Raw genomic sequence first — 17,447 nt, 5'->3', positions numbered from 1 at the left:
TATTCAATTAACTAAAACCCTGTGCACTTCTGAACTGAAGTGGAATCGACTGTAATTGATTTATTTGAAACCAGAGGTTAAGGACTGAATTAGCTAAATACAACTGGGTATTTCAAGCCACTGACTTCTCAAATGTCAAATCCCTTCTATTTTAAATATTATTTCAGCTGCGGGGCATTGCGGTCCTGACGGTAGTTCCATCAAGAACACAAATTATATTAATATTCGATTTTGGGGAAGAGTGGGTTGGATTGTGATTTTTAAAGAGTGTTGGAGAAAACAGGGGATGACTCTGACCAGCCACCTAGAAAGAGCTTTGTGTTTCCATAAAAATTGGGTGTGGTAATTAGCATAGCCTGAGTAGCATCTTTGTAATTCAACTATGTATCCTAATTCAGTTTAATCCAAAGAGAATCAGTGTTGTTAGCATATAAACACCTGACCTACCAAGCAAACCCCAGGTGTTTGGGAAAATATACATCAGTCGTAACAGAGAAAGCCAAAATCCACACAGCCTTTGGTTAAATCAAAAAAAAAATGTTTTTGATAATCACCTCCTGTATCCCCCACCCCTTAATGGTTATAGCATCTTTTAATTTTGTTATTTTAAGAGTGGCAATATTGTAAGCCTCAAAATGTCCAACTACAGAATAAAAATAACTAATTCTCTGCATTTGGAAACCATTGTTTGCTATGACCTTGTACTGTTCTAACCACTGTTTTCTTTCTATCTTTCACAGGATGCAAGGATTATATTGGTTCAGATTTCCAACATAATAAGCATCTGTAAATCCAGATATGAATGAATGGTATTTAATAAGATTGTATTCGTTTTAAAATGAGTATTTATGTGTCATTGGAGAAAGAGCAGCAATGTATGGCTGTTTATGAATGCTACTGTGCCCGAGGTTAGGATCCCCACACAATCTGAGATGCAGCCAAGAAAAACAGTCCTGATAGACAATGCTTCACTTCACCTGCTACGCCGCTGTATGCATTTCATTTCTGTCAACAGTATGTACAGTTAGGGTTCATTCGCCTCATTATTTTGTTACATCTACGTTACAGTTAACCAGTCTCTCTAGGAAATAATAAATAACCGCTTTAAAAAACAATTGCCGGGTTGCGTTCTGAGAATACACTTTCCATTTGAATTTTTTTTAAACCCACTATTGTTATGAATTCTCTGGCTTTGGAAAATAGAATTTAGATTCCACCAACTCTCGTTGGTTTGTCGAGATTGATTTTACATTGCTGTACATAAGGAGATTAGAAAGGGAAAGGCCACAAAATGGGCACTCGGGATGTTGTAGTTCCTTAATTCTTCAGAATGCCAAGCACTGGGGCAGATGTCAACCCCCACCCCACAGTATGTCCACTGACACCTTTCCTCTGATCTTTCCTCTAAACCTTCCAGTTAACCAATCTCCTTTTCCTTGCTAAAACCAACTAAATAAATTTTTTAAAAACCCTCACTTCCAAAGCAAAGAATTCCCAAATCCATTTACTGACGCTCTCAATTCGCCATCTTTCTGTGCAGGAAGTCAGTCCTTCCATCCCCCAGAGCAGAACAGTCCTGTTATTGTGGAACACAGATAGGAAAGGTTTGCATAGGCAGGCTTTCCAGCCCTCCCCCCACCCTCTTCGGAGGCCTTTTTGTGTTTCTAAAAGGTCCTGGGAGGAGCCCTGTGGTGATAGAAAGGGGTGTGTCTGCACTTGGGGGTGCAAACAGAGAAGATTCCAGGGATCCACCTACTTGGCCACTCCCCTCTGTGAGCTCCAGAGCTACTTCATACAGAAGTAAATTCATCTCTAGATGAAATATTGAAATCCCTGGGGACAATCTGCCCTCTCTGTGTTCTGTGTATATTTCTGTCACTATGCCTTTCTCCTCTCAAAAAAGTGGAGCTAGTTTAGGCCCCAGAAGCCTGAGCAAACAAGTGGAGAGTGTTATAAACATCTCCTTTGTACAAATGAACGGATCATCTGAATTTCAGATCTCTTCTAAGAGGCAGATTCCAGTGTAGTTATGGGAGAGGGCATCTTCTCTTCCTTCATTCGCCAGTATCCTTGCCATTCTTAATGTTTGGTTCTGAGGGTTTAATATTTTGGTTTGCAGAATGCAAATGAAAACCTAAAGGATCAACATAAATAAAATAAAACTTTATTTTTAATAATAAAATTAATGTTCCCGGTCAGGAAAAGACAGTATGTCATTCCTTTAGCAGTACAAACAATCTTTTATCCAAAAAGAATACATTGGATTTTATTGTGTCATTTGTCTGAATACAGACTCAGTGGAATATCTAAATGATACCCTGCTCTGAACTCCAAGTGGAAAGTAAGTTTTTATTATACTTGAGGGAAACAATGGGTTCAGCTGCTTATTGCAAGGAGCAATTGCCAAGGGAGAGTTAAACTCAATTACTGTAACCATACTGAATAAAAAATACTGCCAAGAACAAAAATACGCCTGGGTAAAGACAGCCACTGAATAAAAAAAAAAAATCGACATAAAGCGTATCAAATATTTATTTATCTGGGCAACAAAGGACTATGATACATTGACAGGCATGGAAAGTACTGCCGGTACAACTCAATACAGTACAAGAAGAACTGCTTCCAATATGACCAGTGAAGATACAGAATGCCAGGTGGTCCCAAATGCTTGAAGTTGTCTGAACAAAAAGAGAGAGAAAGAGAAAGAGCAGAGGAACCCCTAACCCTTGGTTTAAAGACAATATTCATTTATTGCTCAAATGATATTTTTGAGGGAGGATAGTAAACTAAAATAAACTTTATTTTTCTCCCCATCATACCTAGAAGGGTTATCAAACCACTCCAGTTTAAAAAAAAAAAAATCTTTCCAGGCTCCAATATCACTTTATCACTTTTTTCTTCCAGTTCAATGAAAAGCTAAATGTAATACTAATTATATATAGAATTTTATTTGACTTAAAAATTTTTTGTTCAGCTGTTTCATTGTCTTTAACATGCTACAACAGGGCTAAAGTCATGAATCCCAGAAGGGATCACCCAAACCTTGGATTTTTCTAAATAAGTAGAACCCACATGAAGAACTAAGAGAAGATTCAAAACCCACTAAACAAGAGGTAAACGAGATCACCAGATAAATAAAAAAAAAAAAAAAGGTTTAAAACAGACTCACCATATTTACAAATCCCATTAAATTACACATAAATAAATATATACAGAGACTGAACACTGATTCCCTTATATAACTGTGAATCCGTGTTGCCAGAGAAAGTTCAAGTGGGTGGTTTTACCTTGCAGAGGGAAAACTCCTACAACTGAAGACAGGACATAGACCTTCTGGATTTGTGTTCAAGTTTATTCACAATACTGATAAAACTGTCATTTTCCTCTTTGCCTTTTTTTTAAGCATGGCTACAATCTGAACTGTATGCAAGGGGAGGGGATGACGAGCTAGTTAGTCCCCAGGAAGCGCATAGAATCTTTTTAAAATTTTTTTACGTTCTTTTTTTTTTTTTAGAAAAAAAGTTTCAATGTTTGTCGTTGTTGATTTGATTTAAAAAAAAAAAAAAAAAAGGTTCACAAACTCGACAGAACTTCTCTTTGCTGGCTTCACGGCCTGTTCTGTTCTCTTAGGCTCCACAAGACGGCAAGGTGGGTGTCGGTGCCGATGGGGAGGTCGAGGCAGGGCAGTGGCGGCCCCACTGGCAGTGGAGAGAGCAGTCCGGAGGGTCTGGGGAGGAGGGGCGGCGCGGCAGTAGCAGCAGCAGCAGTAGAAACGGCCGGTCCCCGAGCGGTCACCTGCCCCAGCTGTCACCTGCCGGGCGGGGGAGGGGCGCGGGGACGCCGGCCGGAGCGGCGGGCGGGGCGGGGGCAGAGCCTCACTTTCTGTGCTTCTCTTCTTTGTCACTGCTTTTGGCGCTGTTGTCCGTGTGGCTGTTGGGGTTGTTGCTGAGGTACATTTTGTCCATGGCCTTGAGGGCCTCGGTGAGATAGTTCTGCAGGGCAGTGACCGCGGCGCACACCGCCGGGCTGCCGAAGCCGTGAGAGATGAGGTTGAAGTGGGTCAAGCAGCTCTGGATACCGGGCTCCAGGATGGGGTTGGGCCTCGAGTTCCCCAGGGGAGATCGGTCCTGAGCCAGCAGGTCGGTGAACTCCTTGCAGATCTGTCTGCAGCCGGGCAGAGAGAGGGGTGAGGTTCCCATCAGGCAGCAGCAGCAGGCAGACCTCTCCCTGGAGTCACCTCTGCCTGCCAGTCCAGACCTGGCAGGACCCCAGGCCACCCACACAGGATGGGGAGGCCTGTCACCACTAAACCAGCTCTCTTAAATGCCTCCCCTTCTTCCTAAAACAACCTCCTTCTCTCCTCTTCCTCCTCCCCCCTCCCCCCATCTGTCTCTGTCTCTCTCTCCCTCCTTCCCTCCCTTCCTCCCTCCCTTCCTCCCTCCCTTCCTCCCCTCAGATACAGCAAACATCTACCCCCAAATTTCCCACCCACAAGAAGCATCCTAGACATGCATAATCGTTTTTTCACACACTGGATTTGGAAAAAGAAAAGTTACACCAGAAGTTAGAAACACAAGCATCTCTCTTTTCTCTTCAGTTTGCTACAACCACCAGCCTTCCTCTTCAAAATATCATCAGAGGCTCTCCCCTGTCCCCCAACTAGAGAGAACTCAGTCACAGTTTGTGGAATGATGTCTCCCCTCATTTACTTTCAAATCAAATGAGATTTGAATTTGGACAGAAAGGCAAAACTTTGGTATAACTTTGCCTTTCAAAACACAACAACAGAGTTGGGGAAACGGCTCAGTGGGTAAAGTGCTTCTACCACAAGCAGAAGGACCTGAGTTCAGATCACCCCCCTCTCCAAAGCCCAGCATAAAGGACCAAGACTGGATTTCCAGAGCACAGGTAAAAGCCCAGTATGGAGTTATGTCTGCAACCCAATGCTGAAAAGGCAGACAAAGCATCCCAGTGGTTTGTTTGCTGGTCAATCTGGCCAAAATGGTGAGCTCTGGGTTCAGTGACAGGCTCTTCTCAAAAAGAAAGAGAGAGAGAGAAAGAGAGAGAGAGAAAGAGAGAGAGAGAGAGAGAGAGAGAGAGAGAGAGAGAGAATGAATAAAGTGGAGAGCCACTGAGGAAAAACACTACCTGTTATTGACCTCTGACTTCTGTGCATGCACACATACATGCACCACACAAAAAACAAACCAGACACACACATACACACACACACACACACACACCCCACCCCTCACCCCATCTGTTACTTGAAAGTTAATTCACAGTGGTTTGGGGGAAGAAGAAATAAACATTTTAATTTCCCTCCTCCCTTTTTACCACATTCCCCCCAAAATTCTTCAGAAAATTGTAAATATGGGGTGCTTCGGAAACCAAGTGAAGAGAAAAAGTTGGCACTTCACAAAGGGTCTTGGAAAGTCAGAAATACAGACAAATAATGCCAGCACCCAAGCTCTGTCTGACCCTAGAAGCCAGGATAACAGGGGCCTTCCTGGGGTGGCTACAGCCTGCTGGGAGGAGGGGAGGAACCAAGAAAAAGGAACAGCATCACCAGGGCCAGCTGATGTCCCCAGGCCAGAAATTGTCCCACCCAAGGCCTCAGCTTCTATCCCCTGCTAGATGCCCTCCTGTGACACTGACTTTTGATAATTAAGGGCTTCCAAACAGGCCTTTTAATTTCCAGAAAACATATCAAAACAGTCATTTTCTTTTCACACACCACCTGGAGAAGTCTATTCAGTCCAGGCACCTATGGGAATATAACTTGGGCCATTTTGAAACCCATTTGACATCTCGCCTGTAGGCTGAAACATGTGTGTGTGTGCGTGTGTGCGTGTGTGTGTGTGTGAGAGAGAGAGAGAGAGAGAAAGAGAGACAGAGAGAGAGAGACAGAGAAACAGAGACAGAGAGACAGAGACAGAGAGACTTTTGAGAAGGGAAAGTAAATGGAATCAGGGATTAGAGGTAAAATTAGGACAGTTTCTGGCTGGCACATTTTGCAGGCCCCTGCTTAATCTCTGCCTTTGGAGAACATACTGATAAAATTCAAAAATGGACCTAGGAAAGCTTGGTTGATACTCCTTTGAAGATTTGATTCTGGTTTTTCTAAACATAGCCACAAATCCACATTCCCCTTCAGTGAAACCCCAGCTACACACCACCCCATGCACAGTAATTTAAAAGTTAGCAAAGGAGAAAACTAGAAGTGAAGGAAAACAAGGGACTCACACTCACAGCCCCACCTGTACTGCCCCTTTGACATAAACTGTGTGTGTTGTGACTTCAGTATTTACAACCACAAAGCTGAGCAGTGCAAAAGGAACAGAGAAGAAAGCACAAGACAATTTTTGTTTCTTTTGACAGTGAGCAGCAGAGACCCCGCAGAGGTAAATGCCTTACTTTGTAGCCAGGAGCATGTTTTTTCTTGTCACTTGCTCACTGGGATCGGAATGCTGTCGGTTGAGAAATTCCGCTACTGCTTTGGCAGGAAATTCAGTTTCACACACATACCCAAAGTCCCTGGCTAGGTGGACGGCTTCTCCTGGCAAGAGGTAGGAGGAGGGAGATGAGGGCCAGAGAATGAAGAGAATCAGGATCAAAGTTGCCTCTCCACGCCCAACTCTCTTATTTTCTTCACCCAGAAGTTGGAAGAAACAGGGACTCTTTGTTTCTGACTTTACATATTTGATTTCTTTCTAAGATCTGGGGAGCATATTCATCAGTAGAATGACAACTGCTCTATAAGGCTAAGATGATTTGAAAATGTTAATCCCACCCATCACCTCCTGCCTGTCCCTGATGATTCCCCAATTTCTGTTTGAAACTGGCTCTTCTATTCAAACCTCACACCTATCAACACATTCATCAATGATATTCATAATTACTCCTTGAGCTTTTCAGTAAGAGAGCAACTGAGAGTTTACATTTTAACTTGATCACATATAATTATCTGTTCATCCAAACCGATTAACCAAGAGGATTTGAGGGTCACTCCACTGAGTCTGTCTGTGTTGTTGATTTTCGAATCTTTGGTTTTAATTTCCTGAACCAGTTGGTTTTTACTGCAGGGCTTCCTGCCATTAGCTCCAGCTCCGGAAGAACGCATGCGCCAATTAGAGCATCAAAGCCCTCTCCACAGAGCTTGTTTCCATAAAATGGAGCGGATCACAAACAATAACAGTTCTCCAGAAACTGCCTCCCTGCTCTGGCACTCAACCCCCAGACCCAAACCAACTCTCAAGCTCCACCCTTAGTCATCACCACCATTTCCATGGGTATAATTTGGGGGGGGTCGGTATGAACAGTGGGTTCTCTCTGTGCTACCATTATTTTAATATAACCTTGCTGTAGTTGAATTTCTGGCCCCAAACCATTTCTTTTTTTTTTTTTTTTTCTTAAACAGTTACATTATCATCACCTTTTAACACATGGAAATGATAGCGTTCTTCCTCAAAAACACTGTTTCAGATTTTTTTTAAAGTAAATTATAAAGAACTTGGATTCAGTTGTAATATCTCTCCTCAAATACAAGACACAAACATAAAACGCTGCCTTGAAATATGAATGCCAATTTTAAATCTGCCTGGTAGTAATAAATTACCAGTGTCTTTTTGTTTTCCTATTACCACAACATAAAACAAGACATAAAGAGAAGCACGGCCAAGCTATGCATTCCTTCCAACACTTGATCCCAAATTTAAGCCAATTTGATATCAGAAAAAGGAATCTAGACGAGGCAGGAATGTGAATGGATTTTGGCAGTTTATCTAGAACAAGACAGGGTTGTTGGTTTGGTCTGAGGAATTTGTAAGGGTGTGCGTGCTAAAAACTGCCCTAAGAAACTTTTTCCCATGTGCGTGTTTCCTTTATTCTTTGTATATCGAACAATCCAAATTCTAAATTTGCTCACTTTCTTTCCCTCCAGGAGAGAAGCACAGTTAAACAAGAGATAAGGAAGTATATGCTTGGAAAACAAAAACCTACCGGGGCATATAACCCTGAGCTTTCAGGACGGTCTTAAATCAGGATGCAGGTCAAAGATTCCCAAATTAATTCAGGAAGTAATGGTCACGCATTTCTCAAATGCAGATGTCAGAATAACTTAAGTGATTTACTGCTGAGTTCTTTAAAGGAGACAGGAACTCGGAGAATGTGCAGTTCTTAAATTTGTGAGTTGTTTAGGTCAGATTTATGCTGAAGAGGGGTAATTCTGTGGTAGGGGGCACAAGAAAGTACACATATGTGTATATGTAAATAGGGTTTAGTTGTGGTTTTTTTCTTTAATTTTATTTTGGTAGACAAGAACCCTGCTCAGTTCTGGCTATGGCTATATTCCACAGAGAGATGAGACTACACAATGGATACAAAATACACCTAAACATCTGGACAAAAATATTACACATTTTTCCCCAAAAGACAACCCCTTCTAGTAAGCAAGTGGGTTTGCTTACCCTCCACTAGCGATGTAAGTAGGGTGACGTTGGCAGCCTTACGTCTCCCTGCTGGCAGATTTAATCCTATTTTGTCCAGTTTTTCTCTTAAAGATCTTCCTCCATTTTTAGACTTCGCCCTGTTTCATAAACATATGGGAGATAGGGATTTAGAAAACATTGGGTTGTTCTGTGTCACATTAAAGTCATTTTGAAAGCTTCCTAGAATGTGTTCTTAAACATTGAAAAGCCTGGCCTGGAGACATTTAGAGGAGGGGAACCTGGGAAGGAACAGTGCAGAAAGATCACAGGAGATAAATGCTTGTTAAACTCTAAAGCACCCTCTGTGTTCAGTTATCACTGTAACTATTGTGGTGGAGAGGACGCCTTGCGTTTCCCAGCTCGCTAAAGAAGCGCCACAAACACACAGAGCTCTGATCGGTAGAGTTGGTGTTCCTTGAATTCAACTGATACTGTATATTTTCCCTGTTGCTCCAATCACACAAATCCCAGTGGGGTCTTTAAATTGTCTTTGCAAGATCTGGTGTTGGGTTGTTCCCAGTAACTAAAGTTATCATCACCCTCACATCTCACATTCTGGTTTTGGCCCCGTTGGGAAACGCTTTTCACCAACTGTTTACATGCCATGTCACCAGCATAACTGGAAATGTCAAAAAGGCTGATATCAGCCTTCAAAAATTTCCCTGATTTCAGAGACAGTGGAGGCATTTCTAAATAGATGTCTAAATAGACTCCCATAATCAGAAAGTGGTTAAGATAAATTGTTTAAATAAAACAGCAAATTAATTAATTTCAGATTTTATTCCCTACTCAAATAGTTCTTTAATTGTGTGGATAAGATTATGCTCCCCTAGGTAAACAGTCTCCAATATTGGGGGATGGGGAAGGGGATGAACAAGCAGAGGGCAGAGAAAGATCTGTCAGGGATAGAAACTAACGAAAAGTCAGGCAGCTGTGAAGGGAGAAGGGAATCGCAGGTGTTCCCTTTCCCAAACACTCTTACAGGACTTAGGCAAACTGTACCACCAGGGCACAACTTTGGGTCATTAAGGTACATGAATAAAGTTAAACACTGAAGTTCTGGGGCCCTACTTAGGAGACTAAGAAACGTTCTTTGGCCCACAAGGCCCAGGACTAACATCTTTTTTTTTTTTTTTTTTTTTTTTTTTGGTCTTTTTGAAGCAGGGTCTTTCCTGTAGCCCCAGCTGTCCTGGAACTCACTGTGTCGACCAGGCTGGGCTTGAACTCACAGAGGTCCACCTGCCTCTGCTTCCCAAGTGCTGGGACTACAGGCGTGCACCACCACACCGGGACAGGACTAACATCTTTGGGTGGAACCTTAGAAGGCCACAGCAGGCTCTGAGGACAGATACCTCCATACTCTGGTGACAGCTTATCTGGGACCCTGCAGGGGTGAGGTGAGAATCCCTGGTCACATGTGTAAACAGATGCGGTCCTATACATAATGCACGGAAACGTGCCGGGCACAGCGCCTGGCACACATCACAGTAAATCAGAACCGTCAAAGGTCAGCTAGTGCCTCCGGCACCGGGACTGGCCTTCTGGAGGGAGATGACAGGAACCGGGGTGAGAGAGGCATGCAGCCTTCAGGGGAAGCCATTCTCTTGCTTTAGCTAAAGGTTTGTCTATTAAATCCCTATCCAAGGACGGCGACTCCCGTCGGACACCCGACAGAGTGCTAAGGTTCAGTAAGACACCCAGAAGTTTTCCTGAGCTTGCAACGTGTGCGCGATTAGGGAAAAGGCGGCTGCACGGCGCCCCACGGCTGCAGAGGCCGGGACTGAGCCCGCAGAGGACAGCTGCGCGTGCGCGCAGAGGAACACCGAGGACCCAGCGAGCGCGCGGCTGCGCACACGGGCGCGCGCCAGGTCCCGCGCGTGCGCACGCGCGCCACCTCGCCCCGCCTCCGACCCCGCCCCCAGGCTGCACGCTCTCCCCTCCGCCCCTTATTGGGCCCGCGAAGGGAGGGAGGGCCGAGGCGCGAAGCCGTCGTGCGTCGCCACCCCCCTCCCGCGCAGGCGCAATGGGTTCGCGGCCGCTGGGCGGGGCGGCAGGGCCGGGCCTCACCTCCGCAGCACTCCGCCCAGCAGCGACGCGTTGAGACACTCGGGCGGTGAGAGGCGCCGCTGCACTTCCGCCACCGTGACCTTGTACTTCGAGGTGGAGCTGAGGAGCGACAGGCGACCCGGAACTGAACAGAAGACTTCGTTGGGGTTCACCACGCCACCGAAGAGGTTGTCCTTGTTGATAGGGATGGCGGAGACGGCGTTGCTGTTGGACTTGGACAGGGACACGGGGCCTGCGGAGACAGACACGAGCGCGTTTGGGCGCGGGGACAGCATCCCCGCCTGGGCCACTCTGGCTCCTCCCGTCCAGCTCTGGGACTCTACAGCTTTCTCCCACGCCCCCACCTCTTCCCATCCGGGCCCCCCGCCCGGCCTGCGGGGAGATGGGTGGGGCACACGACCCCTTGGGCTCGGAGTATCCAGCCAGAAGGGCTGCTGGTCGGTGTAGGAGCTTGGACTTAGGGGCGCAGGGGACTGGTTTCATTTGCAAACCGAGGGCAGGGTAGGTGTGCCCGGGGGCGTTGCGGGCCAAGGGCATAGTGCCGTAAAGAAATTGCTATTAAAACCCATGGCTCCAGCAACCAGTAAATGAGCATTTCAGTTAGAGCACCAAGCTGGGAAGTGGTGGATTCTGTGGTAGCACAGCTCCCGTCCCGTGCTTTTTATCCACAGACACAGTCCATTTTGAAACAGACCCAGGTTTTGAAGATCCATTCCAAGCCCAGCTTTGAGCAGGAGTCAAGAGCAAGCCTACAGCTGAACACTAGGAATGCAGCCTTTTGTTGAGCAAATACTAAATGCCCCTGTCCGCCTAAGCGCCTTCAAGAGAGGGAGGTAGGATATACAGTCAGTTGAAACCATAAGCTCTCCATTGTTGGACCTACTATTGGAAAACAAGTTCAAGACCAGCAAAAAAAAAAAAAAAAAAAAAAAAAAAAAAAGTAGTTCAATGGGGTCCATTTCTCAACACCAATGTAATGCTGATGCATCTGCCACCATTTAAGTACAATGCATTTGTATCTTAAAATTTCTTATGGAGACATAATATCCACACAGTCTTATCACAGTCTCCCTTATGTGTTCTTTAATGGGGGTAGTCTAGCCGGATGGTGAGGTGAGGAGCTCTAGGTTTTGGATAGATCACTTGTGACATTAATAGCTCTGGGGAGGCTAATAGAGACAATAGAAGTTAAACGAACTCTTGAGAGATTACTAATAAAAGAGCCAATTATCATGTCGACTTGGAAAGAGCATCTCTTAAGATTTATCCCTAGCACATCTAATTTGACATGATGACGACTTCACAGATGCAAAACTGAAACTTTAAACGCGATAACAATATACCGATTGGGGTTAGAAATGAGAACAGTTTTATATAGCATCGTCCTCTGGTGGTGCCTAGAATCCTGAAATGTAACATTTCCATCCTAACAACAAGAAAGATGCTACTGCATCTGTATTTCTACCCACTAAATAATGTGGATGATAAATCTATTCAAATCACTTAGCACTTTTCTAACAATTTCTGAGCACCCTCACAGTCAACAGCTTCAAGATGTTAAATTTTAACCAAAAACTAAATTTTTGTTAACCTAATTCACAAAGTTTTAAAGCCCTGAAACTCAGAACAGCTAACCAGAAACTAAATGGAAGAACGTGAAGGTTTGCTTCCTGTGTCAAGGGGTGTTCTTTTTCCATCCGTCCTTTCATTAATACTCAGTTATTTGTACTATTTCAACTTGATATACTTTTCAACCCTCATGGCCTTAACTCCACACAATGAATTAACTTTTAAACCATTTCCAAATGAAATGCCACTTCCAAATCAGGTCAACTCTTGCACATTTCATGTGTTTGTCCAAATATCATTAAACTAAATTAAATGATCAAACCACCATCAGAACAAAGCTCGCCTGTTGCCATTACCAAGATCCTGAAAGCCTATTACTGAAGTACTGCTCTTTGCCTATCTATTTGCTAATTCTGAGCCTTTAGGAAATCCTATTTGAAAAAAAATAAATACAGCTCTGCAAGTTCTTTTAAATAGCACTCTGCCTGTAAGGACATGTTTGGAATGCAGAAGGAAATGGCTTACCTTTCTTAATTACAGTTTGATCTGGGATGTTAATACCCGGGTCTTCTACATGCTGCAACAAAAGGGTGCACATGGATGTAAGTGTATAATCAAAACAAAAGGAAATGAATATTCCCTGCGAGGTGGGGGAGGGGAAGGAGTAGGATCTGAATCCCCCCCCCCATAATGACATTTATATATAAACATCTCATCTTGGCTTATTGAAATTTGGAGCTTTACAACTCAAGAGGTTACACTGCACACCCATGGCCAATTTCTCCTCCCCCAGCGGATAATCCACATTGAAGAGGGTGGGATGTAGAATAAAACTTTCTTTGGAAATTAGATGAAGTTTTGGCATCCCTCATCTTTCTCACATTCAGCTCAACCTTTAGAAATGCACCCAGCTTTTCTAAGGCACCTCTTGGACCTCAGGGATCTCAGTGCTCAGGCAGCCAAAGCCAAGGGAGCACAATAGAAATCACAGGGGCTGGAGAAACAGCAGAGTGTTGGAAACCCTGTAGGTAATGCAATAAAGCACAAACACACACACCTTCACTTAAGGAAAACTAGAAATCATTTTTAAAAGACCATTGCCTACAGTAGACAAGGCAGGAATGTAAAAATGCTCAGAAACAAAAACCCTTTGAGGTTTCCTGGTTGTCCAGCAGTAGTGTGGGGCTGCTTCCCCTTTCTTTCTTTTTACAGATGGATGGGTATACGTGTGTGTGCTAGAGTCAAAACGTGATTAGAAAGTAAAATGAAATCATGTTTTCTAATGCAGAAACTGACAGGCAATATAATGTCTGGCTGTGTTTACAAATTAGCACCAGGGCTGCTGAAATAGAAGATTTCGCAATCGTTACCAAGCACAGGCATTACCATTTAAAAAACTATTACTTCCTTCTCTAGTCTTTGTCCAACAATAATACTGATTCGAACATTTTCCATTCTGTCTTGGATTTATGCTCCTGTTAATTGTGCCTGATCGCAATGATTCCGGGTGGATGGTACTAAGTTGCTTTATTACAGGTTTTATTATACTCAATGCTCTCATTTGTAACTTGCCTAAAGTGCTTCTGGATTTAAGTATAATTAAATTGAGAAATGTTCAGAAATGAGTACTGCTGCAGTTCTTGTGTTTTAACTATATGGGGAAATATGATCCCTTTATGCATGCACCCTAAACCCATAAAGTAAATGTAGTGTGGCATAATACTTTTATTTGTGTTATTTCTAGCTAAACCTTGTCCATACAGAGAAGACTGTTAAGTTTAAAACCCCACTGAGGTATTAATGATTAAATAATTTTCACCATCGACTTGATTTTCTTAAATATTTAGCAGTCATTCCTATTAAAAGTTAACAGTTGCTGCAGTGAGAAAATTGAAAACAACCCTTTTCCTGACCCAAATTCCTTCGAAAGAATTTTTTTTTCCTGAAAGGTGGGGGAGGGCAAGGGAAGAGCAGCTCCTGACTTTCCTTGTTTCTATGTGTCCATTTGGTTAATTTTGCCTACTGACCAATTTCACCACAGAGTGACCACACAGGTATTAAGAATTCCCACCAGCTATCTGAAATTTTTTCGAAAGGAAAGCAATTTCACTGCACAGAAGTTCCAAAAGCTTACAACATAATTTTGCAATTTAAATATTTCCAAAGAGCAGGCAAAGAAAGGGATTCAGAGACTCTCTGGGGAAGGGAACTAAAATTATAATTTCTAGGGTTTTTTTCAAAATTAATGATTTTTATAAATCATTGCCTCCTTTACCTTCCCCCAGATGCACTAAGTATCGGTTTCTAAAACATGTAAATATGAACACACACAGTGCTTACTAAGCCTTACATTGGATCAAGTGCCTGCTTTCCTGTTTTTCATACAAGACTGTTAAGCATAACCAACAAATTTCAGTGATTAACTGGGCTAAATGTGAAGGGTAATAAAATTTTCTATTTTCCTATAGAACTTCAATGTTTTAAATCCACCAAGCAAGCAGGTAAGTACATGTGACCATTTTCCTTACAATCTAATGCAGTAATCATTAAACTGTCAGCAGACATACTGCTGCTGTATTTGACGCAATAATTTGGAATAGCATTTTAGCAAAAATCACATCCAGATACATTTCCTTTCCAAAGAAAAGCAGCTTTAACAGAAGGCTTTACAGCTTTAATAAAATTATTGGTTTGCTCTAATTCCATTTCAGGAAGATTGTGAGGAAACCCATAAATTTATAGAACTGAAGCTGAGATGCTGGTTTAAATTTAATTTTAGAAAGTATTTTCAAATTATCAATAGCCTGGTTTGCATTGTAAATAGTACATGTACTAATGCCATGCTTATTTAGAAATCATTTTTAAACTGCATCTATTGATAACCGAATTAGAGCTCAAATAATGCAATGCCCAGCAGTCTCCAAACATTTAATTTCATATGCAGTGTGGCAGGTTCTGATAGGCGTTGGGAACCTAGCTAATGATTTATGAGGTCACCACTTAGCACCCCTAGGAAGAGAAGAAAGCTCCATTTTAATGTCCCTGTGCTTGGATTTGCCACTTGCTTTTCTTTGATCAGGATAGGCTAGGCATAACTTCAGTAGTGCTTATAAAACCTAGTTCAATAACCTTCTTCGTGTGTCTCTCGCACTTTGACATTGTGAGAGCATTTGAGGAGCTCTCTGGGTGAAATTTAACATCTTTCCCAAGACTGGGAGAAATCTCCATGCCAGATTCAGCGGTGGAACTAGATCCTCCCGCGAATCACACAGTTTACTGTCGTGGAGAGAAGCTGCGGTGAACGGTGACAATCGCCTGATTTATTTCTGTGTCGGTGGGAAGTGGTAACCCAGGCGTTGTGGAGCGAGCTCCGAGAAGCATTGTTCTCAACCACTTTTTAATTTCTTAATTCAGTTGTTTAAGTGGGTCCTCACCCCTAAACCCAACTATCCTAGAGGAAAATCCCGGCCCTGCGGCCCTGGCTCCGGGCACCTTCCCCCAGAGCAGGTGAGCGGAGGGCTGCGCTCCCTCCGGCTGCCCCGCGCGGCCTCTTACCGGGACGTCCTCGATGGCGTGAGGTAAGGAGTGGATCGGGAGGTCTCCGAGCCCGGAGCCGAGCCCGTGTGGGCCGTGCAGGAGGTCCTCGTGCCGCCGGTAGTCCCTGCGAGGGTCCAGGCCCGACAGCTGGTGCGGCAGCCCCCGGTGCGTATGCAGGAGCCCAGACTCCTGGCTCTGCCTCTGGCCGGGCCAGCCCGGGTGCTGCGGCTGCGGCTGGGCGTGCAGGGGGTTCAGGCTGTAGGGGTCGTTGACGTGGGAGTAAGGATCTTGTGACTGGGGGTAGATAGGCTGGTAGGGCGGGGGGAAGTAAGGGGGCTGGAAGTCGGCATTGGGGGTGTGGGACAGCGGCGGGGCGCTGGTGTAGGGAGATTGACCTACAGTGCCCAGCTGGGGCAACCGTGCAGTCCCGTTGCTGGTGCCGTCGTGACGGTCCTGGAAGAGAACAAGGAAAGAGCAAGAAATGAGGCGGCGGTTACAGCTGTGCCCACTAAATCTACTCTGTAAGCCAGGGTGGGAAAGGACGCAGGCCCCTCCGCAGGCCGCCGGAAAAAAAAAATCTACGTTATATTCAAACTGGAAAATGCCCCAGAAGTAAACAGCAGGCCCTTCCAAAGATGCAAAGAAATCAGAATGTGTAAAGCCAGGGGAACCAGACTCTCCAGGCGTTTCTTTCAAAGAAGGAAAGACGACATTTAATGTGCCTCATAGTACCCCGCGCTACAGTACAACACCAAACCTCCCTTAAGCAAAATTAAAACTGCTACTAAATATCAAGCAGCAGAAAAGCCTTTGCTTTTCCTGGATTTGAACTTGTCTGCCACTGCGTTATTGTTTACTCTCTTCCATTAATTTAGAAGAGGGAAAATCATAAACCTTCAAAGACTATTACCATTTCGTGACTATTTAAATAGAAACATGTTTCGCACCGGGGCCGTAAGAAAGCACACGTTTAAATGACCAGCTTAAAGGTTTTTAACTGCAGGGCTGAGAGTCTGTCTTTTCCGCTTCCTTAGTTAGGAGGCTTTTACAGGACAGGGTGGTTTTATGATACGAAAGGGGACACCAAGCCAGGGGTTTAAAGTAGAAAGATTCTGCCTCACTGGGTTCTATAAGCAAGAGAAGCACCCCGGGGCGGAGGCCCCGGCCCCTTCCACACCAGCCCCAAAGGGCAAAAGAAACGCCTGACTTTGTTTCTCTTTTGCAGTTCGGTTGCAAAACAAGCAAAGGGTGGGTTCCCGAGAACCCTGGGCAGTTCAACCACAGGGCCTGGGGCGAGGCGCTGGGGGGGGGGGCACACTAGGGTGCATTTTCCACCACCACCCGCAAACGGATTAAGCACCGAATGTGCAGAGCATCCTGAACAAGTAAAGACCAAGCAAGGCAAAGACAGATGAACCGGGCGAGAAAGTGGCCAAGGGAAACCGCTGCGGGGTAGGTCTGCCGGCGCCCAGAGTTCAACCGGGACAGGGTGGTGGCGAGGCACTGGATTTATGGATGGAGAAGGGCGAGAGGAAGGAGGAAAGGGGGATAGGGACGCCAAAAGAAGACTGTGTCTCCAACTGTGGCTTGAGACGCCCTAGATTTCGAGCAGTTTTCCCGGCAGCGGGTTTCCAGAAGAGAATTCCTAAGGAAACAAGGATGGGGTGGGGGTGGGGTGGGACTCACCATAGCTGAAAAACTGTGAACTAACATCTGCGAAGAGTCTGGGGTAACGAGTCAGGGTGAAAAAAAAAAAAAAAAAACCCAAAAACAAAAAAACAAAAA

At 44.5% G+C, this 17,447-nt stretch overlaps 1 protein-coding gene across 4 annotated transcripts in view; it reads right to left on the bottom strand.

Moving 5' to 3' along the window:
- Nucleotides 1-3,331: 3,331 nt before the first annotated feature.
- Nucleotides 3,332-17,447, bottom strand: part of Tfap2a (transcription factor AP-2 alpha) — an 18,434-nt gene continuing 4,318 nt past the window's right edge. Inside the window, exons 2-8 of one of the 4 annotated variants that reach the window (XR_003849305.1) lie at nt 16,062-16,115; nt 15,681-15,918; nt 12,651-12,702; nt 10,557-10,788; nt 8,469-8,587; nt 6,418-6,559; nt 3,332-4,164 (exon numbers count right to left, since the gene is read on the bottom strand). Coding sequence is in view for 3 of the 4 variants with exons in the window: in XM_008831631.3 (XP_008829853.1) it covers nt 3,876-4,164; nt 6,418-6,559; nt 8,469-8,587; nt 10,557-10,788; nt 12,651-12,702; nt 15,681-16,115; nt 17,349-17,375 (1,296 nt within the window). In the remaining variant the exon portion in view is untranslated. Of the gene's footprint in view, nt 4,165-6,417; nt 6,560-8,468; nt 8,588-10,556; nt 10,789-12,650; nt 12,703-15,680; nt 16,116-17,348; nt 17,427-17,447 lie in introns of those variants that run through there. The other 3 variants (XM_029562843.1, XM_008831631.3, XM_008831628.2) reach the window with 3 other exon arrangements.

Source organism: Nannospalax galili, unplaced genomic scaffold (assembly GCF_000622305.1).
Source record: "Nannospalax galili isolate Female #2095 unplaced genomic scaffold, S.galili_v1.0 scaffold72, whole genome shotgun sequence".
Classification (NCBI taxonomy): Eukaryota; Metazoa; Chordata; class Mammalia; order Rodentia; family Spalacidae; genus Nannospalax; species Nannospalax galili.
The sequence above is the reverse complement of the archived record's forward strand: the minus strand, read 5'-3'. Positions and strand labels throughout refer to the sequence as shown.